Here is a 25,882-nt window from a genome sequence, read left to right on the forward strand (position 1 = left end):
TAACTAGTTATTGAAGGGCCATCAAAACGAAGGAAGATATAAATAATTTTTTAAATAACTAGAAAAAGTTTGTAATTGCGCCAAATTTCAGAAAAACTCTATAATTTATCTTAAAAATTATAATGTCTTGTTATATAAGTTTGAATTTGATTGAAAGTTTGAAACTGAATATGAGTTAGAATTGCTTATTTCATAGACAAAGAAATAAATGGTACACTCAATATGAATAATTATCAAATCTTTATACTCTTATTGAGTTATAGTTTCTAATATTATGTTGGATTTCAAATTCATTTAATATAAAATGCATTTGAAATCTTTGTTCAAATACTCATCTCGAATTTGAAATATAGCATAAAGAACGTCAAATTAGAGAGAGATTTGAAATATTTCAGACTACAACTCATCACATCAGTGCAGATACCAAATTTATTCCTATTTGGAGCTTTAAATTATATCCAGTGCCTCACAGAAGATTTAGGTCACCAGTAGCACAACACATTTTCCTCCACCATCCACACCAACATCACCTACTTCCCAGATAGGAGGGCGTCGATTTTGCTCTCGACGTGGGCTTCATGGTCTTCCAACCGAGCTTTCACCACACCATCTTCCCAGAGGATCAACGTTGGAACTCCTTTGAGACTGAACCTCGAGTCTGATCTAAATGGGTGCAGCGGATTTCTCCATGTAGGCCTATCTCCGACGTATGCCCTCAACAGAGCCACATTGTCTGGTGATGCTTCGAGCTTCTTGTATATCACCGGTTCAGCTCTGACGCAGTCTGGAGAAGAAACAGCATACAAAAATCATCAAAGATGAGAAAAAAAATAGTTTGTATAAAATGATACTGAAAAGAAATTTGACAAACAGTCAATGTAAATGGTTTTCAAGAACAGAGAAGTGGAATGAGGAGAGCAAGCATTTTACTTGGGTATATTCAAATACGCTGGAGGACCGGAAGCATATGTCAGCTTGGCTGGGAGCTAAACCAGCCCGGCTTGGTTGGGATCTAAAACCCACCGTTACGATCTTTTATTCCAACCAAAGTAATGTTTGATCTTTGTATTCAAAAGTTGGTATCATAACATATTCTCTTTTATAATCGTATACATATATTTCGTGTAAATCTCAAATGGATAAAAACTAAACGTTGTACTAGCCTCACCAACCATGATTCGTGGGGAAGAAAGCAGAGTACAGAACAAAGAGAAGATAATAGCCCACTTCTCCAATACACAGAGAAAATAATAATCTTCTCTAACCAAGGGCGAGTTAGCAGGAGGGTTAAGTTAGTGGCTTGATTTACATTCAGACATCAGAAGGGATCACAATAATTGAAAAACAATTTGCAATCATAACAAGAAATATGATCACTTGTCATAATACGGGGGCAACCTGATAAAATCTTACTCTTCGTTTGAAACTTGTTTACTAAAGCATGGGATATATTTTCACAGGTATATGTTGCGCAAAGAAACTCGGACATTTTGTAGAACACGCTCATAGAGTCAAACTTACTTGTGCATGCTGCCAACCATGTGTGGATCACTACAAAAAAAATCTATTTATGTTTTCATGTTCAGTTTTTTAACAAGTAATTAAAGTGAAAATATGTTTATTTATACGTATTTACATTGAAATACATAGATTTGATACCATAGTCCAATATAAAATGCAATCTCATAACCAATACAAACACATTCTCATTTCACACAAAAACCTCGACAAAATAAAAATATGAGCAAAGCTCCGGGGCACAAGTGATCTAGGAAAAGTACTAGGCATACTTCACATTTCACGTGGAATTTAAACAAGGGAAGACAGCAATCGTAATATTCCACATATGGTCACAGTGCATGACGAAAACTGGTCCATACTTAGCTGCTCAAATAACATGGCAAACTGAGGTGGTATAACCTTGCATCTTTCTTCCTCAGCGATTTTAGACTGGCAAGGGTTAACATATCCATGCAATCAAGAACGAAGATTTAGACACTTAATCTACTATAAGCCAAGGTTTTGAAGAGATTTTGATTTTCCCACACTTAAATCTTCTCTATATCAATGGAAAGCTCGGTCTCCCTGAACCCCAATTGTAACTCCAATACAAACAGCAACGAGGAGGGGACGAAATTCTAGTGTAAAATGTGAAAGATTGGTAGCCTTGAGTCTCAGCTTCACAAAACTGAACCCATTTATCTATTTATTGCATCTACAATCATGTGGACATGAATGAAGCCGGGTCGTAATTCAGATCCGAATATCAGCTACTCTACCATCCATGATTCCACCCATACTCCACAAGAAAAATCAAGAAAAACCAACATAATTTCCCAAACACGGCCTTGCCTCATTCCTCAAAAAATTTACTTCGTTTTTACCTTTCTTTCAATCACAACAATTCTTAACTCCAAGTCATGCTTCATCAAAAACAAACCAACAATTTCAAGCATCAACTGTAACCTTTCGAACAAATCACGACAGCCAACTCTCTCATTCAAACCCACCTTAAATTTCCAGACACCTACCACCAATAATCTCAATCTCCGTCAAAACGCAATCACACACATAAAAACACATAGATATGTATGCGCAGATAGGATTGGTGTGTACCTGGGCACCAACTAAGATTGGTGGATGGGTCTTTGTCGGCCAAGAACAGGATGAAATTCGCTTTGTTGTTTGCTGCTTCACTTCTGAACTTCTCAAACACCCCTTCAAATGTTGAAACTGTTGCATCCAACGTCTTCATCGGCATTTTCTGGGCTTCACCTTTTCGCACTCCCTTTTCGGCAAAATTGCGTTTGTGTTGCAAGAGAATCGAATGTTTGTGCCAGTGGGTTTTACGCATTTAAAGCATAAATTATCGTAGCGACAGCTGCCAGTATCGAGATTTCAAGAACGGGCTGGTATGGCCCTGATATCAAGATTGTCAGGCCCAGATATTCATGCTTTGGGCTTCGTCCGTGAAAAAATATTTTCACAGTGTTTGGATTTGTGTTTTGAATCTTTTGTTTTGGTGTTTTGAAGATAAAGAGAAAAAAATTAGAGATAAATAAATGTGTATTTAAGATAGATGGTATATTTGAATTTGTGTTTTGAGATAATTTAACATACTTTAAAATAAGTGGTGTAGGTTTGATGTTGGAATTTGGGAGATAAAAAGTTAATTATCAAAATCATCTCTCTTTATATATAAATATCTATATATATAATTATTGTATGTTTAATGTTGTATTTTTGGGAGACAAAAGCACTGTTCATTGTCAAATTATATCTCTTTTTATATTATATATTTATAAGTGTATATATATATATTATATATACAAAGTTGAAAAATAACAAAATGCATAAATAAGGTGTAAAAAACACAAAAAATAAACATTGAGTGAGCTTTATCTTGTCTCGAGAAATGCCAGAACATGAAACAAAACATTGTGTTTAAGTTTGGACTTTTCAATATTAGTAATGTACAATGATCTCTCTTGAAAATTGACATAATTGTAAATATATTCTCGTTATTTAAAAAATTATTAATATTCTCTTAATTTTAACAATCATCTAACATCCAGTCCAACCTGTTAGTCTCCATTAACTTTTCATTAATTTTTTTGTGGTGAACTAACCAAAATGCTCTTATGGAATAAGAACTATAATTTTATATTTTTTAATTTTCTTTACTACGTGGATAATGTTTCTATAATTTTTTATATTTTTTCATCCACCACATCCAATATTTTACCAACTTTTTATTTTTAACAAAAGAAGAAATACAATTAACGTATACACCTGGGATGCCCACACTTTGTATTAGCCCAACAGCCCAGGCGACCCAAGACGGAGGATTGTGGATTTAGGCCCACCTTGATTTAACCTAACCCCGCCAAGAAGGCTCGGGTGACCCAGCCCCCTATGAAACCTATCAAGCTCGGATGGCCCAAGTGAACTGCAGACCCAAGACATAGGAAAGTGACCTAAGAAGGCCCATCGAACTCGATCCAAAATTGAGGCCCAATTAAATAGACGACCTAAAAAAATTTACCCATGTGGCAGTATCTCCTCACACGTGGCATCCAGTTGGTCCTGACATGAAAAATCGCTCGAATCATTGCAGCCTCGAGGAGTCCCCAGCGGATAGGATTCCTAGGTTAGTAGGACTCCCAACATGGCCAAGGAACCCCAGGACCAGAAGACTCCTACTGAGACATTACCAGCCTTCGGATAAGCCTAATCTTATTCCAACACCCTAACTAACTCCGTCTAGGATCAAGGATGGTGATAGACTCCCGCTGGACAGGAGAACCCCTCTATAAATGCAGGTTGGACCCCCTTTGGTGGGGGATGGTTCCTTGGCTTTCAAAATCATCTTTGTGCATTCTACAGCATATTATCGCATCTTCTTGTGTTCATATTTAATTTTATTCACCATACTAGATTTTGTTTTTGAAATCTTTATCTTTCTAGATTATTCCAACTTATTAATTTGGGTGGAGTCCTAATATTTTTTTTGCAGAGTTTCTCTTCAGGATCCTCATACATTTTGGCCCAAGCTCTATACATCCGTTTAAGACTATTGGACCCAAGCGATTTCATCATACATCAATTGGTGTCGTCTGTAGAAATACAAAGTTAAAGATGTGAGTAACAATGGAGACACCTAGCAGCATGCAAAACAAGTCGGGGGCTGGGGAGGTTGCTGGCAGTACCCAGGCTCTACAAATTGTACTAGGTGCTTCTTTGGCTCCGGATTCTGGAGTGCCCTCCCACGTGCTTCCAAGCCCCTCGACCTGTTAGCTGATCCCCCGCACGTAGTACCTCTTCAGACACCTCTTCGAGGAAACTATCCCTAGTCCTCCTAGGGATCCAGCAGATGATCGCTAGTGCCATCTGAAGGATCGCGTGGTACAGTCCGAAAACACCCTAGAGGAAGCAGTAAACTTAAAACACATAATAACAAACATTAAAGCGCATAGAAATTATAAATCCAAGGGGTGTGTTCTTGGATTTCTCGGGGGTTTGATGTACTATAAAAATAAACAAACATGGGGCTGATGGAAAACCATAAAATTGAAAATAAAGAGGGTGAAGAATGATATATTCATTTTTCACGATCGCTTAAAATGCTTTTCACTTGAGGCTTCAACATAGCAGTCCACTAATTCGTCCACACGACACAAGAATCGGGATTTCTACGTCCTCTTTGCTAGAAGAGAAGAAGAGAAAAAAATGCACCAAGTTTAAAAGGGAGGGGCAGCCGAATGGCTTGTGGAAGAGGGGGTTTTCTTTTGTTGTGTATGAAAGAATTAGTGGCCCGAGAACGCAGTGGAAGCGTGAAATAAAATAAAAAAAATTATTAACGGCTCAAAGGGGTGTTCCCTTTAAAATTTTTTGTTGTTTGGTATTTTTCAAAAGCATAATAATAAATATATAAACATGCTAGAAAAGTGGCTAGAGGATGAAACAAAAAGCATAGAAACAAAACATGAAACTTTACCTTTTTGTTTCTGTAGATGAGCAGCAACGTGTGTTGTTTCCCTTTTCGTTTCTCTTGGGTTCACTTTAGGATCCAAAAAACAATCCCTCTAATTTGTTGACATCACACTATGAAAATATAGTTCTTTTTATATTTCTAGATAGAACAAAGAACAAGAAGAAAAACAACTCAAAACTAACACTATTGTTTAGTGTTTTTGGATTGTTCTATGTTCTAACTTGAATTCAATTCAATATAGAACAAAAAGGATAATTTTAAGAGAGAAATTCAGTAAAATCTCGTGGCTTATGTGTTGGTTATGTTGGATATGTGTGTAGTTTTGTATATTACATACAATTGAATTCCAAATTCAATAACTACCAAGTTTGCCTCCAAGACAACCTATACACACACATTCATATAACCTTCAACCATGATAAAATAACTACTCCATTATCTTCATCATGGTGAGGAGTTTCAACTCCTTCTTAACTTCTCCAACCTCCCTCAATGGGCTTGGACTTCAAGTATGGACCGGGCTTAATTTAATCAAATTAAATTAAGTCCAATCAAAGTCCATTGGACAATAATTAATTAAATTAATTTTAGTCCAACTAAATTCAAAAATTCATTTGATCCAATTAAATAAATCTAAGCCCAAACTCTAATTAATTGATCCAATCAATTAATTAAGTGAAACTTAATAAATTAATCCAATTAATTTATAGGTGTTAAAACCAAAATTAATTAATTCTTGAGTCATCCATCAAATAGGTTATTAAATAAATGATCCAATCATTTATATATTCTCCTTGAATTAATTTAATCTAATAAAATCAATTCGTTTCTTCTCGAATTAATTGTAAATTAATTTCACCAATTTCATAGTGATTTGTTTGTGACTCTTTAGGTTCACCCTCAGCTAAACTTGGGCATTATGTCCAACATAATAATTAATTAAATCTAATTTAATTATTTTTTTTCAATTAATCATGAATCGAAATGCCCATCACCATCGGAGCCGTCTAGCAACGGTTTATGGCACTAGAGACTATGTGAATGCTTGCATGACATTTAGGCTCTCAAGTTCATACAGGTACGGTCCTTCCGTCGACTATCTCTCGACCTTAGTCTAGGGCATGACATTGGGCGTCGGTTCCGATCTTGGACCAGACAACTATGCTTAATACTTGAAATGCGTTTACTCTATTGATCGACAAAGAAAACTATTTTCTATTCAACCAATCGCTATGACCATAGATTTGAAAAGTCTAAATCATCTTAGAACTCAGAGGAGATATATCCATCATATACTGATAGGGGATGGATTCTATTTTGAAATCCATCATCCTCAATATATAATCCAACTACACTAGACAAGGCTTAATTCGACCACATCGAAGACAAAGTCACCTCTCGCCAGATCCAAGATATCGCCATCATATGCATGCGACTGTCATGATTTCCCAAGTCCAAGGACTAATCCTATACTATCGGATTCAGGAATTCAAGTCATACTGACCAAGCCTCTAAGGCTTCCATATGATGATTTATGTGAGTCAGTTCAATTAGTTAACAACTTTGTCGACTAATCCACTAAAATTGTATGGACATCCCATATCTGTTGCTGATGAAATACGACACTCATCCAATAAATTCAATACTTAGTGCAAGTCTTTATAGGACTCTCAATGCCCAGTCTCAAGGTCCTCGACTTGGAACGTTTCAGACCAACCCTCAAAAGTTGGTTTCATAGTTTCCATATGATGTGCAACCCAACTACATGGGTTATTAAATTGGTCTGTGCGCATTTATTGTGACGTTAAAATACCATTCTATGTGAATATTAAGCACAACAAACACATGGTGCCACGTATGAACGCTTATTACATTCATCAAGATAATATCACATTCATAAAGATTGCTAAATGATTTCCAAAACCGCCAATTCAATTGGCTTTCTGGTCACTATTTCTAACAGTGCAATAATGATCATAATTATTTTTCAAATAATTATTATATATATATATATATATATATATCTTCTTTGATAGTTAAGAATGTTTCTAAATGCATTCTATTATCTAGAAGATATATTTCTCTTTACTCTAAATAAAGAGATCCCTAAAATGGCTAGAATTGCACTTTCCAAAAATGCAATTTGCTAGCCATTTATTTTCTTCCATGGAATTTTCCATGGGCTAAAAAATAATGAGCTTGGCCGATTTTTACCCTTAAAAATACAGGCCCAATGAATTTTTATTTAAATCTACTTTAGTAAAAATTTATTTAATAGAACCCAACTTGTATTTAATCTAATTAGATACATAAGTCCAAATTATTCTTATTAATTAATAAAATCCAACTTATTAAATAATAAGGACAAGCCCAATATAAATTAATATCATTAATTTATTCTTGGGCCTTTCTCATCCAATGGGTCTCTCTTTATAAGTAATCTAATTACTTGTGGAATTAATTTCAAATTAATTCCTTATTCCTTTCCAGTGATTTGTGTGGGACTCTTTAGGTTCACCTTTCAGATATACTTGGACCAGTGCCTGACACTATTATTAATTAAATTAAATTTAATTAATAATTCCTGATTAACCCTTAATCAAGAAAGCCCGTCACCATGGGTGGTCGTCTAGCAATGGTCCATGGCACTAGAGACTAGGTGAATTACCGTGTGAACATTTAGGCTCTCGAGTCCATATGGGTACGGTCCTTTCGTTTATCGTCTCTCGACCTTAGTCTAGGGCATGAAATTAGGTGTCGGTTCCCATTCTGGACTAGGCATCTATGCTTAATTCTTGAGATCACATTATGTCAAGTTTCTCGATATAGGAACCTCCTTTTCCTATTCGTTCAACGACTGTGGCCATAAATTCATAAAGCGTGAACGCATCTTTAAATACATAGGAGATACTTCTGTCACATACTGACAAGGGGTGGATCCCCTTCTTGGAACTCACCGTCCTTGCTGCATACTCCGATTACACTGGACAAGTCTTATGATGATCACGTCTGTGACTTGGATGCCCAGTCTCGAGGTCCTTGACTTGGAACATATCAACGAACCTCAGAAGTTGGTTTTATAGCTGTCATCTAATGCGCAACCCAACTATATGGGTTATTAAGTAGACTGTGGGCATCTGTTGTAACGTTAAAGCAATGCTTAATGTAATTTGGTAAGCACGATAGACAGATGCGCCAAATACGAATGCTTACCATATTCGTGGGGACAATATTTTTTAAATAAAGATTGCTTGAATGGTTCTCAAAACTGCCAATCTAATTGACTTTTAGTGACCTATTCCAACACTATCCACGAGCAGTTGGCAACGTTGGCTCCCACCCGCATGACGACCCCCTCTGATGTAGGCGTACTAGAGGAAGGTGACTAGACCCCACATGCCCCTGCCCCATTTACCGGATCTGCTGGTACAATCCTTGGTGGGAGACGTCCTTCCTCAATTGCAGGTGTGATATCGGATGAATTACTCTCAATTGCAAGACTCCAACTATAACCGAATATGATGGGATTACAGTTCCCTAAGAGCACCTTTCGCATTTCGAAAATGCGGCCCTCTTACAGAGATATATAAATGGGATCAAATGTCATGTCTTTGTCACCACCTTCCCCCGAGCAGCTCAACAATGGTTCAACCAATTGCCCCAAGTGCAATAAGAAGTTTTCAGGAGTTTCACTCCCTCTTTGTGCACCGATTTGCCAATAGCAGGAAGTATAGAAAAACTTAATTAAGCTTCTTTGTGATACGCCAAAAATAAAGGCGAGTCTTTGAAGGAGTATCTTCAGAGGTCATCATCGCCCTCGAAGTCCCTACAGCCACTCAAGAAGTCAAAGCCAGTGCCTCCACATAAGAACTCTTGGATGGGAATTTCTTCAATCCCTAGCCAAAAAGTCCACCATCAAATTTGATGCCTTTTTGGCCCGAGCTACCAAATAGATAAATATGCAGGATGCACAGACCTCTAAGAGAGAAGGACATGGGGAAAAATGAAACGAGACGGTCGCATCCAAGAAAACTTGGACGGACTTTCGGGACAAGACACCATCTTGACAAAAAGTGAATGTTGTATACACCCCATTGACCGTCTCTATCACCTAGGTTCTTATGGCCTTGGAGGGCAAGGGGTTGTTGTCACGCTCCAAGTCATCTAGGGATGCCCCCTATTGGCTTAAGTATAACAAGTTCTGGCATTTCCATAATGGCTATGGTCATACCACGGAGGAGTGTCGATACTTGGAAAATGAATTCGAACTACTTATTCAAAATGGGTACTTGCAAGAGTACATTTGTAGGGTGAAAGCTCGAGGAATAAGGCCGTATCAGAATCAGGAGCCTGACAAAGCTAAGGCAGGAAAAGATTCCAGCCCAGATACATAAGGAAGTGCTTAGATCCTCAACTGGTGGAAGGCCCAACCAACGACCCCCCCACGCAAAGGGTGATAAGAATGGCTGTCAGAGGTCCCATCCGAGGAGATTCGCACAGGGCTAGAAAGGCCCAGGTATGGGAAGCACACGGGTTAACGTAATGAAAGTCCTGGATGTAGAGACCGTGGAGGATACCCTATCATTCAATTCAGACGAGCAGAATTATTTGGACCCAAAGCTATTGACGATGATGTCTTGGTCATCACTGCCCTCTTGGCAGAAGAAGAGTGGACGTATAACGCGTCGAACTAGCTTGAGGGACATTTGAGGAATTAGGCCTTGCTTTCTTAGATGATGACCCTGGAACAGTAGCAGTTGGACGTTTTCCCATTTGGTCGACGAAAGTTAGGGTCCCTCGAGAAGACCAAGTGGTAGGAGGAGTAGCGGCTGCACGGACCCTAGGGCTCTCCAACACTATTTTGCGGAGGAGTTTACTAAACATGATGTTAACTGCCAAGGCAAAATAAAAAATAGTTAAACTTCACATTATATCAAAGCACATATAAATAAGAGAAACCAAGACAACAAGAATACAAAAGGGCTCCCCTAGAGGCTTGGCCTGATGACTTACCAATTAGATTAGGAGTGTTTTCCAATCATACTCCTACAAGTAGGATTTTTCATTTAACTCCTCTAAGACGAGGGAGAGAGTAGGAGACCTATCAGACAGTGAGAAGGGCACAGTAGGCGGAGATTCATAAATCCAGCGATGGGAGATAGTTCAAGGCCTCGGAGGAAAAATAAAGAGAAAAATCCCTTTCCAAATGTTTAGGAGGGCTAGGAGCAGGCAAGAAAGCCACCCCTCGCCTGGGAGAAAAATGGAAAACCAAGTTCAGAGGAGTTTAACTAAAAACATTGCGAAAAGACTCTTTTTGTAGGCGTGACACTACGAAATTGTAAAATCCTGCATAAAAGCAACTAAAGTTCGAAAGGAATTGGGGACTAGTTGATCTAATGGAACTTAGAAGAAAAGTGAAATTTCTGCAAAGAAAGGGGAGATCGGGAAGCGAAGGTCGACCCTAAGTTGTTTAGCAAAGAAGACTAAATTTTAAAGGGGATGGGGAGTTGGGGCAACAGTCGGGGGCAGGGACATAAATAGTAAAAACTCAAATAGGATCCCAAATTCCTCCACCAAATGAAGAATCCCAAGTAGAAGAAGGTATGAAAGAGCCTAGTCCGTCCCCGATTCGCTAGCCCCCTTTGTGTTGCTAGACTCCATATCTGTTCAATCGGGGAGTCCGTTCGCTTGATGACAAACCTTCCTCCTCCTTATTTCCCCTAACTTCCTCCTCATTTAAGGATTCATCCAACAAATAGCAGGCAACCACGGCAGCTTAGCGCAAGCTCCACCTCCAACCACCTGTATAGGTGGATAGGCTAGACTCTGTACTCGTAGACTTGGCCTTAGAGCGATCATCGCCTGGAGCCTCCCCCATGAATCTTACCGACTCATGAGAAGAAGACATGATGTTGCAAGAGAGTAATGAAGAAATAGGAAAACGAAAGGAGAAAAAAGTCAAGAAAGGAGAAGAAGGAACTAAGGAAATTTTCTACAAACCTGGGAATGTTTTTCTCTCCTTAAAGCCTAAGGAAGTGAAAGGGCTAGCAGTATGGCTAGAATAAAGGAGAAAGTGGGGTGGTTAAGCCCACCCCCGACCCTAGGTAATCGCCCTCCATTGAGTGGTTACAAAAGACGTGGGCACGTGGGAAGCCGAACAGTCACCCATGCGCTCCCAACGATATAGCTGTAATGATGGCTAAGCTAAACCATCAATTCAAATCTGATAGGAGAACTAAGTACGGAGTGCGCGAAAACCAAAGTGGAAAACTTAGGCTTGAAAAGACGAAGTAAGCCCTGGCAAATGATGTATTTCGTAGCAAAAGAAGAAGGAGCTTCTTTGAGTAGTTGTGAAATTCTCCTACTGTAAGAAAGAGACCGTAGGTATACTCTTCCTTAGAGTGGGGGGGATTGTGTGATGTATACACTTGGGATGGCTCACACTTTGGATTAGCCCAACAGCCCAGACGATCTAGGACGAAGGATTGTGGGTTCACCTTGATTCAACCTAACCCTATGAGAGGGCTCGAGTTGACCAACCCCCTAAGAAACATCCCAAGACCAAATGGCCCATGTGCACCGCGGGCCTAAGATAGAGGAAGGTGGCCCAAGAAGGCCCATTGAACTCAGTCCAAAATTGAGGCCCAACTAAATCGATGACCTAAAAAAGTTTACCCATGTGGCAGCGTCTCCTCACATGTGGCATCCAACTAGTTCTGACATGGAAAACCACTCGGATCACAGCAGCTTCGAGGAGTCCCCAGCGGATAGGATACCCAAGTTGGTAGGACTCCCAGCAGCGCCAAGGACTCCGAGGACCAGAGGACTCCTATTGAGACGTTAATAGCCTTCGGATAAGCCCAATCTTATCCAAACATCCTAACTAACTCTGTCCAGGATCCAGGAGGGTGGTAGACTCCCGTTGGACGTGCTCCCCTCTCTTTGAAATTCTTTATCTTTCTCATTCATTCTAGCTTAAATTCGTCACTAACTTCGACGTCGGACTGCTAATATTTTTTTTGCAGATTTTCTCTTTGGGATCCTCATACATTTTGGGCCAAGCTCTATACATTTCTATAACACTATTGGACCATCATCACACATCAACAATAAAAGCAAAGTAGTTAAGATTTGATATATAACAGTGACTTATCTTTTATATTATGGGAGTGTTTGCAAAAATTTCTACTTTTAAAGAAGTGATTTTTGTAGAAAAAATTAGAAGTTGTAGCAAAATTAGAAGTGGGTAGTGTTTGTAAAAAAAAAGTGAAAAGAAAATAAAAGCTAAATTGAATAGCATTTGAAGAAAAATCACTTCTGAAATATATTTAATTAATGAAAGATTGTTTTATCCCTATTTGTTAAAAGAATACTATCTTTTTGCTTATTATTTCACTTTTTATTTGTCACTATTAACTATTTTTTCATAAAAAATTATAAATTTTATTTTGATTAGTATTTCTTATTTATATTTTTAAAAATATTATAAAATATATTTAATTTAATAATTCTCCCACTAAGTAACATAATTATTGATTCATACACAATAATAAAACTAGCATGATTGCAAAAAAATAATTAATTTATTAATTACTTAAATAATAATATGTGAAAGAAATAATATTGATGGGTATGACCCAAGAATGATTGACCCAAGAATGATTAACCCAAGAAGAAATGCTAAGGCCCAACTCAAGCCCACCAATCCAAAAGAGAGGCAGCCCACCTAAGGGCACTGGGTTTAGCCCAAGTAGGAAGGACCCTAGAGCATGGTTCGGCCTAAAAGGGAAGTCCAGTAGATTCAGTCAAGAAGGAGGCCCCCATGCCAGAGCTTGCTCAAGGATGAAGCTTGGCCCAAGAAAGAAGCCCAGTATGAAGGTTTGCAGCTCCTTTCCAAGCTCAGCCCGAGGGAAGGAAGGGCTTTAGTTTCCAATCTAACTGTTAATGTTGCAAGGCAGAGGAGACCATTCCACATGTATTTGTTGAGGGTTCAGCAGTGGGGGATGTGTGGCAGCACTTTACCAACATCTTTGGGCTTAGGTTGTGAAAGGGGGGACCTTCTTCGTATGGCGCACTTTTGGCGTTACTCCACTCCGTTTCACTCAAATTTTCATATTCGCACTTTGGTACCATTTTTTATCCTATGGTTTATATGGATGCAACAGAATGCTACAAAATATCATGGGGTACAATTTACAGCTACCAGCATCATATTCGAGGTTCAGCGCCATCTCCGCACATTGTATGCAGCACGGATCTTGACGAGCACATAGTGGAAGGGTGACTTGCACCGGGCGTTGGCTATGGGCTTATGTTTCAAACCGGCGGTGCCTTAGGCCCCTAGAGTGGTGCGTTGGAGTATCCCCTCTCCGGCTTGGTTCAAACTTAACTCGAACGGGTCCTCGCTCGGGAACCCTAGTAGTAGCAATGACAGGCATTATTCGGGATGCGATTCGACAAGTGCTACTTGCATACCAGTTTGGTTTGGGCACAACCACTAGTGTGGTTTCAAAGCTTACGGCTGTCTGGCGTGGTTTGGAGCTTGATCTGACACACGGTTTAGCCCCCATAGTGGTTGAGGTGGACGCAACTGTAGTTCTCCAACTATTACAGTCTCGAGCGTCTGGGATATGGGAGGTGCCGAATTTGATCATACGTATTGTGCAGCTCCAATAGGTATTAGGATTTGACATTCGACATATTTTTTGGGAGGTAAATGGGACGGCTGATCATCTTGCGAAGGAAGCTGCTTCCCGACAATTGACTTGAGTTTTATATTAGGAGGATATTACGGGAGTACTATGAGGCATTGTCTGACTTGACAGATGAGCACTCCCTACCTTCTCCAGTAATGAGCTTGTGTGACGCTTTGGGATTATCTTCTGGTTGGGTATCAGGGGAGAGATTGACGAGGGGCACCAATGCAAAGGAGGGATGGGCCGTAGGTAAAGATCTTTTTTGTTTCCTTGACTAGGATAGACCTTGTTTTTTGTATTGATCACTCATATTCCAAATAGATTAGGAATTCTGACTGTAAAGGGAGTAAGTACTTCTTATTTACTATTTTTCAATTGTACACACTATAATTTTTTTTAGAGTAATAAATGGGTAGTGGTCGCCAACCCTCCCTCCCCCCTCTCCCAAGCACAGACGGCTTTTTGAAAAAAAAATAAAAGGAGTCATCATAAGGAAGGAGTCCTCCCTCATCTGAAGATTTGCTACTCAAGAAGCGGATAAGGATGCAACCTTATCCCGCGTTCCTCTCCAGACGCACAGCCTAGGACTCTTCCCATAGAGGACTCCTCCTCTATAAATACAAGGGGCATCTCTCAACGGATTCCCCCCTCCACCTTCGAAAAAGTCTCTCACTGCTACTCTACCGTTCTACCATTTCATATTCTTGCTTACGAAAATCTTATTTCTCTCACAATTTTTCGTCATAATTTACTTCTATATTTATTTATTCTTAAATTCGGGGCTAATTTGACCATCGGAATGCTAACGTTTTATTTTGCAGGTACTCTTTTTCAAGAGCTTTCACTTAATTAGCCTAAATCTGCCATCAAGATCCAAGAACTTCCGACCCGTACTAAAATCGCCATCAAATATAATTAGATGATATAGCAAATAAATATAGAACACTTAAAATATTAAATATGTGAAAATGTAAATTTAATTTTAATTATTTGAAAACTCCGATATCAACTTCAAATATACAATTTTAAAAATAAATTAAAAACTGTAAAGTTGAATTAAGATTATTATAATAAGGATAAATTAGTAAAAATAAAGTTGAGTTTATTTACAAAAAAGTCGAAACAGCTAAAATCACCACCCAAGGTGCTTCAAACTTTTGGCTTAAAAGCACTTTTTTCAACCGTTTTAAAAGTAGTAGTATCCCAAACACTTCAAAAGTGCTTTTTGAAGCCAAAAGCTGAAAATGACTTGCAGACACTCCCTATATCACTTTACTTGAATCACTTATCTTTTATCACTTAACAATCTAATATTATCGCTACATATAAAAAAATTATCACTATATGATAATAAAATATAACTAACTTCTTAACTTTTTAAAAACATTCCCGTGTCTCTTCCAATTGTGTTCAAAAAATTTACAAATTTTTTCAGATTAAATGGTTAGAAATACAATACAAAATTCAAACTTATTTCCGTATCTTTTAATATATACTTATTTTTTATCATTATCATATTAATCTAAGTTCATTTTTTGTATTCAGTACACTGTTGTATTGTTATACTTATTAATTAATTTAATTTATTATTTACTTATTCTTATATTTAAAACAAATATATTTTTAGTTATATTTTAATTATTTTTTAATAAATGCAATTCTTTTGTGAATAATCTATTGACTATTTTCTATCAGATAAATACATGTATATTGGATAAACATGTTTTAATTTACCGAAAATAGTATATAAGTAAATAATATTGATTAGATTTTTTGGGATATATACTAATATTTTTTTCCCTTTTTTATTTAAAAAATTATTAAAAATTTCATTTGATGGGATAGAGCTATCCACATCTGCGCATATATAAAGCTCGAGCGCGTAGTTTCAATAATTTTGTTTTATTATATATAGATTTCTCCAATTAAGTTTCATCATAATCTCGTTTGGTTAAAACTACAATTTATAAATTTTACTTCACATTTACATTTATTTTTATATCTGCTTAATCATTAAATAATTATATACAAATGTCATAACTAATTTTCTTACTTCATAATTGCAATTTTATTTCCTCATTACCTATAAGAATGGATTTAATTTTAAAATTTATTTATAATATATTTGCATAATTAATTATATAGAAATGTTATAACTAATTTTTTCAAATCAATCATTTTGAAATTAATCTCGAATGATCAATCATTTTATAACAAATAAGACCAAACTAGGCCTGAATAGTCAGTTTTCTTTCTTTTCTTTTCCTTTTCTTTTATGTAAAAAATGGGTATTTTGGGCTTAAATGCATTGAGATCCTATCTGTTATCTCGAAGTTGCAAAAAATGAAAGGAAAAAAAAAAAAAAGAACAATGATGAAAGAAAGCGATCACAAGTCAAACTTGCATTTTGAGTGTAAAAATAATTTTTTTTATTATTTGACCCCTTTTTTAATAATTATTTTTTAGATTAAATTTCATCAAAACGACACCTTGATAAAAAGTACAGTTCGGAGTTATATGATTGAGGAAATGGCACTTTTCGTCCAATATGTTATAGTTACTATACTTTTTTTTCGTTGGTTATGAGATTCTTATTATTGGTTAAATAAGTAAAAAAAAATTTACTTTTAATCCTTTAGAATGTGTTTGATTGTGGTGAAATATGGAGGAATAAGAGAAGTGGAAGTAAAAGTTAATGTATAAGAGATAATCTTGTGTTTGGTCAGGAAGAAGAGATAGGGTGAAGTATAACTCGATGTATATAAAATTCCTCTAGAATTCAGTTTTGTTTTGGTCCAAAATTGAGCTCAAAAGTGGAGCTATAAGGCTAAAAAGACAAAAAAGTACAGTTTTTACTTTTATTTACTCTATTACGCATATAAATCTCTATATATATAATTTCTCTTCAATTCTTTTCTTCTTCTTGCTGATAATATCATAAATAATTGGAAAAAAAATAACAGAATCGTCGAAAAACTACTACATCGAAGTCAACAATCAAGTAAAGAATCATGTTAGTAATTTTATTTATTTAAACTAAATATTGTAGAATAAATGAACAATACTCATTTTGATAAATAATTTATTAATAAAAAATATTCTTATTCTTATTTGTTAAATACTTTTATTAATAAGATTTTTAAATTTTGATATATTAAAATTAGTATAATATTTATTTATTTATTTTGTGATACAAAGTGAAGAGAAGGGTAATTCAGTAAAATTATAAGAATTAGTCTTTTCTTCTCAATCTATTTTACTCGTACTAAACAAGAAAAAGTATTTAAATTAACTCTTTTTCCAATCATACCAAACAACTTAAAGGAAAATTATTATTGTTTCCCTCCTCCTCCCGCTCCCCCTTCCACTTTCCCTCCCCCTTTTATTTTCTTTTTTCTCTCACTTGAACTAAATGAATCCATAATCAAACTCCTTTAGTATTTAAATTAAAAACGCATACATTAAATATGTGGACGTTACACAAAATACTAAGGAATCTGGGAAAAAATGTAATTGATATTTTGTTGGTAACTTATGTGATTATTAATTATGGAAATTTCATAACTAATATGATCAAAAGTGCTAAATACGTGGTTAAAATTAAAATATAATGACATAAATTATTTATTGTCACAAGGTTATCGTTATATATGTACATGTCTAATTCACTGTAGTGACAACTTTATACACCATTTTCTGTTACTAATTTATACTAATAACAAACTAATTCTGAAAAACAATAATCACCGTAGAAAATTTATAAAATTAATTATTGAGATAAAACAAAATTTATTGTCACTAAATATATGCAATTAGTAATATTATGATATCACTCACTAATTCACGTCATCAAATTTCTCTATTTTCTTCTTTTTCTTATGGTGACTTCTGAAGAATTTAATATTTTATTCAATAAATTAACTAATTAAATTATGATAGGGCAAAATTATTTTTTTGGGTCCGCCACTGAATGTGACTAAAAGTGCTAAGCACATATGACTAAAAGTGACTGAGAGTTCAAGAAAATCTAATAAAAAAATTAAAGATAAGATTTCTATAATTTATGAGATTATTAATAAATATTCCATAACCAATTAAATAAGAAATTCACTAATCCTATTATAGTGGATGAAAAATATTATTTCCCTTAAATGATCAACCTTATGAATTTAGGGAAAAATGCAAGAAATTCCCTTGTCATATCGCAAATGAGCAAATTATCCCCTTATGAAAAAATAAATAGTGATTTACCTCCCTATATTTTTAAAATACAACAATTTACCTCCCTATGTTTTTTAAAATGAAACAATTTACCTCCCTGTATAAGGAGGTAAATGCTTCATTTTAAAAAATATAGGAGGATAAATTGCTATATTTTTTTTTTCATATAAGAGGGTAATATGCTCATTTTTAATATCACATGTGCCATTCGCCCTTTGAATTTAGGTCTTCGCAAAAGTCGGCCGACGCGGCAAAAGCTTGAAAAGCGAGTGGAAGAAAACTTATATGACTACAGACAAGTCAAATTAAACAATAATACTGTCACTATCCATACCATGTATTCTTGCTCGCCAAGCTCCTCAAAACATGCCACTTTTCCTGCCTATAAATGACACTGTAATGAATTAGTCACTCATAATTCCCTTGATTTTCCATCCATCAACCTTTCAAATGATACTATTTCTACAACGTTTCCTTTTAGGGTTTCTCAGCTGCTTTAGGTCTTCTCATGAAGAATTTGTTCAGACCATGAGTGACCATCACCATCAAAATTTCCGTAAAGGTGAGATCGCAACAAAAGTGTCATCTAAAGTCGAAAGCTCTCCGATTATAGTTTCTCACTTCCCAACAAAATCTCAGCCGTCACGACTGTAACGTAGCCGTTGATCTTGGTGTTATTGCATCTATACGTAGAGTTTCCTCGCTTTTTATATATGTCCTCCTTAATTGATGAGGATGGACTTTGAATCTATGGAATGTGATAAGGATATTTTTGTAATAATTGTACGTGTAGTAAGCATATATCTGTTGAGGTCCTACAAATAAGTTCGAGATTATATGTTTTATTTTTACTAGACGTGTCCGTATTTATTTCACTTTAAATGAATTTGTGAGCTTATTATAATAACGGTTGTATCTTCCCATAAAAGTATGTTATGAAATCGAATCAATTTGAAAATAGATTCATCTGCGGTGGTATATCCAGGACTTGGGCGACCCACAATAGTTTACAATTAATTATGATATATTAATTTTGAAATAATTTATTTTAGAACAAAATAATTATTAAACGTCTGAGCTACAATTTTATAATTGGTTATACAACTTCAGATTGTAATTAAATTTCAAAATTAACATTATTCTTTTGTTAGGAATTTGATCAAGTAATCAATTAAAACTATAAGTTATAGAAATAATAAAAAAATTTGTTCATTATTTATCCGGAATTAATAGAGATAATTATATGATTGGGCCAATCTTAGGGTCAGTCGATGAGATGGATATCAACTGAGTGTATCTTATCATTATTTGATAAAAAGATAGAGTAAAAAAGACTTTTGAGGTGGGTTACAAGTCTCTGTGACTCTACTATAAATGGATAATCCACAAGTGCAAGTGATGCATCAATTATTACCGTTAGTCACATAGAAATACAAAGGTACCTACATTTCAAAATATGTTGTCTAGTGGAGAAACAACAAATAACTCTGAAAATCTAAAATATGGACGTCGAGGAAGACATTAGTTGCCTTCTTTCGATGGACGTAGAATCATTGCACCACAGAGGAGGCTAGATCCGTTTGTGATGCATGATATATCATAAGATAAACCACATTCGTAATTTAAGTCATATAAAATATACGAGATTGGTATTCTAATATTCGCGCCAATCAACTTGATATACACTTTTTTGTTAAATTTTTCCTACAATTTTCATTAAAATGAAACTATGGTTAATGTCCTAATAACTGAGCAGCTAATTTTCAAGTCAGATCATGGTCGGAAAAAATTAAACAAAGTACTATTGTATACTCACTTAGTATCATAGAAAATTGATGTTGTTTGTACCAACCTCAAACTCTTTGGCAGATGAGACGAGAAAATCTATTTGAGAGAGCAATAATTGTTTGAGAAGATGAGAAAGAGAAGGATAGGTTTAAAGAATGTTTTTTTTTTTTTATTTAGGTTAATGAAGAAATTGAAAGATTATTTAATATGTATAATAGATAATTAGTTAAAAAATAATAATTGCATGAGAATTAAAAGCTACATTTAGCTTTTGTCGAAATCTAGTTTTGGTAGAATTTATTTAATCTCAAAAGTGATTGTAAGAAATAGACCAATGGTATAAAAAAATTGTATTTGCATTCAACACGTAAATTTAGTACTCAATCACGAGGCCATTTTATCACATAACTAATTATAAGAAATGATTTTATAAGACCTCAATATCATTAAAAAAAAAAAATAATGAAACAAGTACATTCAGACTTGATGTGAGTTTGATTTGGGTTTCGTCCGGGCCTTAATCGGGTCAATTCATGAGTTAGGCTGAATTTAAAAATAAACCCAATTAGGCCTACCTAGAGGCCCAAAAGTGTCCCAAGACCGGCCATGAACAGTAGTAGGCCGATTCTGGATCGAGCTTTTTTGAATTGGTCCGTGCTGGTTCTGAACTGCCTCGACACATTGTGCACCTTAATAACAAAACCTTGAAATACATTTCTTTCCATAATAAACATAAAGAAAGTAAATTCAACATAAAAAATGTCCATTAACTACTAAATAGCAGAAACAAACAATTTAAATAATATTTCAATACATAATTCCAATTTAAGACATCATTCTGCTTGCTACAAGAGAAGAGCACAACAAAAGAATATCTTAAGAACCTTTTCTCAAAAAATAAAGTAACTTTTCTGAAAAAAAATTATTAAGTGAAATAAATGATCAAAATACATGTGAATACTTGGGATTTCATGTTTGCATTCTCCACATTTGGATATTTGTTCTATAAAACCTGCAAATGAACCAAGGTTTATAGTTTAGTTAAATGCAGAACCTAAAATATGTGAAAAAGGAAAGAGCTTCTTAAATTTAAAATTCACTTACAAAAGCAAATTTAGAGTCAAAAATTTCCTAAAAGAACGGTAAATGTTGAAAAGCTACATAAATTTCTTGGAATTCTCTTATCTGACATGAAATCATGTCAAAATTCAGGATTACTGATAAAAAACTTTCAATACAATTGCAAGTTTACTACTGTTAAATCATAACATGCATATTAAAGGCAGGCATGTGAACTCATTCATCCAGATATGCCAAGTCATTCCTCCAGAAAATACTCAAGTAACTAATTCACTGGTCATTTTCCAGTATCATTTGTACGTTTCCAGATTACCGACATGATTATAGGAAGATAAATTATTGTATTTAAGGCAAAATCCATGAAACTCCTCTATATTTTAAAAAGTAAGCAAAACACACCTCCTGTTTTCAGAATAAGCTAAAAACCCTCTCCTGTTTTGTTTTAGTCAGCAAAAAACCCCCATTTTATTAGCAAATAACGGGAAGTGGAAGAGACATGCGTCTGCTAAGTTTGGTAGTCATTTTCTGCGGTTTAGATTCATATTTAATGATAATTTGGACTAAAATACCCCTCTATTGGTCTATATAATATATAAAGGGCTTTTTGACTTGTTTTGTGTCTTTCTTTTGTAATTTCAAACTCTAAAAGTAAGTATTAAATTTAAATTAAAATATTAAATTATATTTAATTTATTTAATATTAAATATTAAATTATATTATATTTAAATTCAAATAATTTTATAATTATTAATTATTAAATCTAAATTTTTTAATTAATTAAAATATATTTAATTACAATAATTATTATTATAATTAATATTCATTAGCCAAAAATATTTAATTATTATAATTATTTAAAAATTCTTAATTAATTAAAATATATTTTAATTAATATAATTAAAATTAATTAAAAAATTAAAAAAAAGAAAGAAAATATGCTATTTTGCCCCTTTTTCGCCGGAAACTTGTTTCTAAGTTTTTGGCTCCGTCCGGACGAATTTCTGATGGCCAATGGTACCATTAGAATTCCCTCTTCAAGATGAACATTCTCATACCTTCAATTTGAGTTTTCGTCGATCATAGAGAGTGGGCTCAAGCAACGATTGCCGAACTTATTTGCCGTCGATTCGTCTCCATTCGGTCGAATCTCGGTCTCAAACCACCACCATCAGACTCGTCTCTTCAAGACGATTCTAACGAGACCTACCTCACTAAATTTGGTAAAAATATTATAGAGATATGATGATTTTAACAAAATCTCGTCGCCAGCGACGAGGGGTGGTGGGGTAGTTAGTTTTTTTTTAATATATAATAATAAATTATTTTTAAAATTTTAAATTATTTATATGATATAAATTAAATAGTGTGTTGAATCTAAACCTTTTATTTTTTTTAAAATCTAACAGTTGAGATTAATTGATTAGATCTAACGATCAATATTTGATCAACAAAGATCCAACGGTCACTAAAATAAGAAATAATATATATTAAGTAAGGGTGTAATGGTCATTTTTTAAAAAATTAACACCGTTAGTTGGATTTAACAGAGAGGGGGCTATTGAGTTGAGTTTTACAAAACACATGGGAGCTTTTAGCCTATTCTAAAAATAGGGAGGTTCTTTTTGCAGACATTTTAAAACACAGAGGAGTTTTATACATTTTGTCCTATTTTAAAAGATACAGGGAGATAAATCGCTATTTTTTTTTTCATAAGGGGGTAATTTGCTCATTCGCGATATTACAAGAGGGTGGCTTGCATTTTCCCCGATAAAAAAATAAAAGTTAATCAAAAATGAAAAGAAAATAATCACCTTTTGTTGAATTGAGGGACTTTAAAGAACTTTCTTGTTGACACATCTCTCACTGCAAGAGAACATATAAAACATTCATAAGAAATGCTTGCTTGGTATTGAAACTAAGAAATGATCTTAAAACCAACTGTTACACTCAATAAATTAAAAGAATAATAGATTATTTATTAGCAAAACCCAAACATTTCAAGCTCAGTCGTTCAGAGACGACACGAAAATCTCCAATTAGTATCTTCCAGATATACTCCTATTTTACACGGAGAAATCTTGAGCCAAGATACAATAACAGACATACACACTCCATGAAATGAAGTGCAGTGACAAGATAGCATGTGGATCGGTTAAAACTGGAACTCACAGGTCACGTACAGTGTGATTAATACCCGCCTTCGTTTCACCTTGGCTGGGGAGAAGCCAAATTAGCTAACCCTATTCAAATTATTGCCTGCACAGCCAAAAGGCAAACAATACTCAGATAGAGCATTATAAAAATCTCAAGCAGTGCTCCCCGAACAGTGTGGGTCGCCTTAGATAATATCAACTGACTCTTGTGAGGATTCACCTGTAGCCCTGAGGCCGAAGAGAATAGTTCTAGTCCTCTTTTGAACAATCCGACCGAAGGTTCATCCGCCTTACAAAAGAGGAGTAAATCATCTACAAAGCATAATGGAATAAACCCAATTCATAGAATTTCCAATGATACAAAAAGCCTCCATCTTGTTTAATAAGTTAGTATAGCATCATCTGGAGGACCTCCATAACTAGCACAAATAAGTATGGGATATGGGGTCCCTTTGACGAAGACCGCGTGCTCCTGCAAAGATTAATCCCTGCAACTTTCCATTAAGACAGACGGAAAGTGTGCCGTGGTGACACACTCTTCAATCTAACATATAAACCTTTTCGGGAATCCAAATAGCCGTAGTGTTGCTAACAAGAAGTCCCATTGGATGGTGTCATACGCCTTCTGAAGGTTGACCTTCAGTGCCCTTGATGGAAGACGGGCCTTGTTGTATAGGTGTGCCCCATCTCGTCAGAGATCTGGAAGATCCTTATTGAAGCCCTTCTGTTAGCCACCTTATGGAAGAACACCCTGTAGCACTTATCACCCCCTTTTAGCCATTGTATCTTCGCTCGTTATTGCAACATAACCTGTTCGAGTTTAGCCGCCTTTAGAGAAACCAGCAGACAACAGTGTACCAGGTGTAATAGTAGGGGGTTATGCCTATCCCTCTAGAGTAGCGTTTGAGCAGTCTCTAGAAACTCCACTGCCAATTTAATATTGAGCGAGAGATCCCCTTTTTCCTTCCTTGGTCGTCAGAGTTTTCGATTAACCGAGTACATCTAAGTCCCAACAACATGGTGTTGCTACATATTCTAAACTGCATCAAGAAAACCAGACCATAAAGCAAGATAATTATCAAATCTAAACATATGTACTTGTGTAAACTGTTGTTCCCCTCCAAGTACCAAAAGTGAATGATCCGAAGTCTAGGGTGTTAGAGATTCATAGAATGAGTCGGGTCATCTCCTCATATAGTTATCATTAATTAGCATACAATCCAATTTCTTCCAGAAGCTGCGATGATCAATGCTGCAATTGTGCCATGTGAAGCGCTCGCCTTTCATAGGTAGTGCAATAAGGCCTATTTGTATGATACAACATGGAAGGCTTCCATGGCAACCCTGATATTGCTCGATGCTCCACACACTTCGCTCATATCAAGAAATGCACTAAAATCTCCCCCTACCAATCAAGGTTCGTTATCAACCGCCTTGCAAGTGTGCGTAAAGTCTGCTAGAGTTCTCGTCGTGTCCCAACATCATTAGCGCCATAGACAATAGTAAATAAGGCATGTTCATGCAATGATTGAATAAGAATCTTGCAATGAATGTATTGGGTTCCTATTCCGACAACATCTACATCCACAAATTCACCATCCCATGCAAGCCATATGCGATTACCAGGACTAGCATAGTCGACAAACCACGTTCATCTAGATAAAAGACTCATCTGAATATGCATAACATTAGGTAGTGTAACCCTAGTTTCTAAGAATCCAATAAAGTGTAATCTGAAATCACTGATCAAATCCCGCACTGCCACCTGATAATCTCTCTGGTTCAGGCCCCCGACATTCCATATGGCTGCATTTAAGATGGATCACCATTGGAGGGGTTGCATTCATTAGGACCCCAAGATGTATCTTCTGCATCATCGTCAAGAAGAGTAAAAGCATCAAATGCATTGTAAACAATAATTGCCTTGCCCTTATCTCCTCGTTCAACCCTCGGAGGATCTCCCATCCGATCTCCCGTGCACTCGCATCTTGTGGGATTGGTTGCTCCTCCATGTTCACTTTTGTAGGAACCTCTGCCGGTTTCGTCTGTTTTAGTTTCACAGGATTTGCTCGTTGTACATATACTGATACCGTTGGTTTTGTGGGCTCATTCAAAGGACATATCTCTGATGCATGGCCCAAGCTCATACAACTTAGGGGGTAACCATTCATATTCCACATCCACCTTGCACGCCGTCTCACTGCCATCTTCGTTTGGGGCCATAATGACTATGTGTTTTGAAAGTTTCTAGCTGATATCAAGCATGACGCATATACGAGCGAAATTCAAACTCGTGCATGCTGGCTTCCAAATTCCACTCGCCACTATGCTTAGGCCCTCATTCGTCCAAAGCTCAATGGCAAGTGTCGGAGCTTGATCCATACTGAAACTTGTGTGTGCTTCAATTTTCTCAACACCATGTCTGGTTCCCATTTCTGTAAGATGATAG

General features: G+C 35.7%; 1 protein-coding gene across 1 annotated transcript; it reads right to left on the reverse strand.

Annotated features, from left to right (window-relative positions):
- Positions 1–289: 289 nt before the first annotated feature.
- Positions 290–2,842, reverse strand: LOC105173363 (Thioredoxin superfamily protein). Its single transcript, XM_011095073.3, has 2 exons — positions 2,617–2,842; positions 290–784 (listed from the first exon to the last, which is right to left on the reverse strand). Exons 1-2 carry the CDS (start codon positions 2,759–2,761, stop codon positions 531–533), a joined length of 399 nt encoding a protein of 132 aa, XP_011093375.2. The 5' UTR covers positions 2,762–2,842; the 3' UTR covers positions 290–530.
- Between the last annotated feature and the right edge of the window lie 23,040 nt (positions 2,843–25,882).

This window comes from Sesamum indicum, linkage group LG11, assembly GCF_026168435.1.
Source record: "Sesamum indicum cultivar Baizhima isolate 11 linkage group LG11, ASM2616843v1, whole genome shotgun sequence".
NCBI lineage: Eukaryota > Viridiplantae > Streptophyta > Magnoliopsida > Lamiales > Pedaliaceae > Sesamum > Sesamum indicum.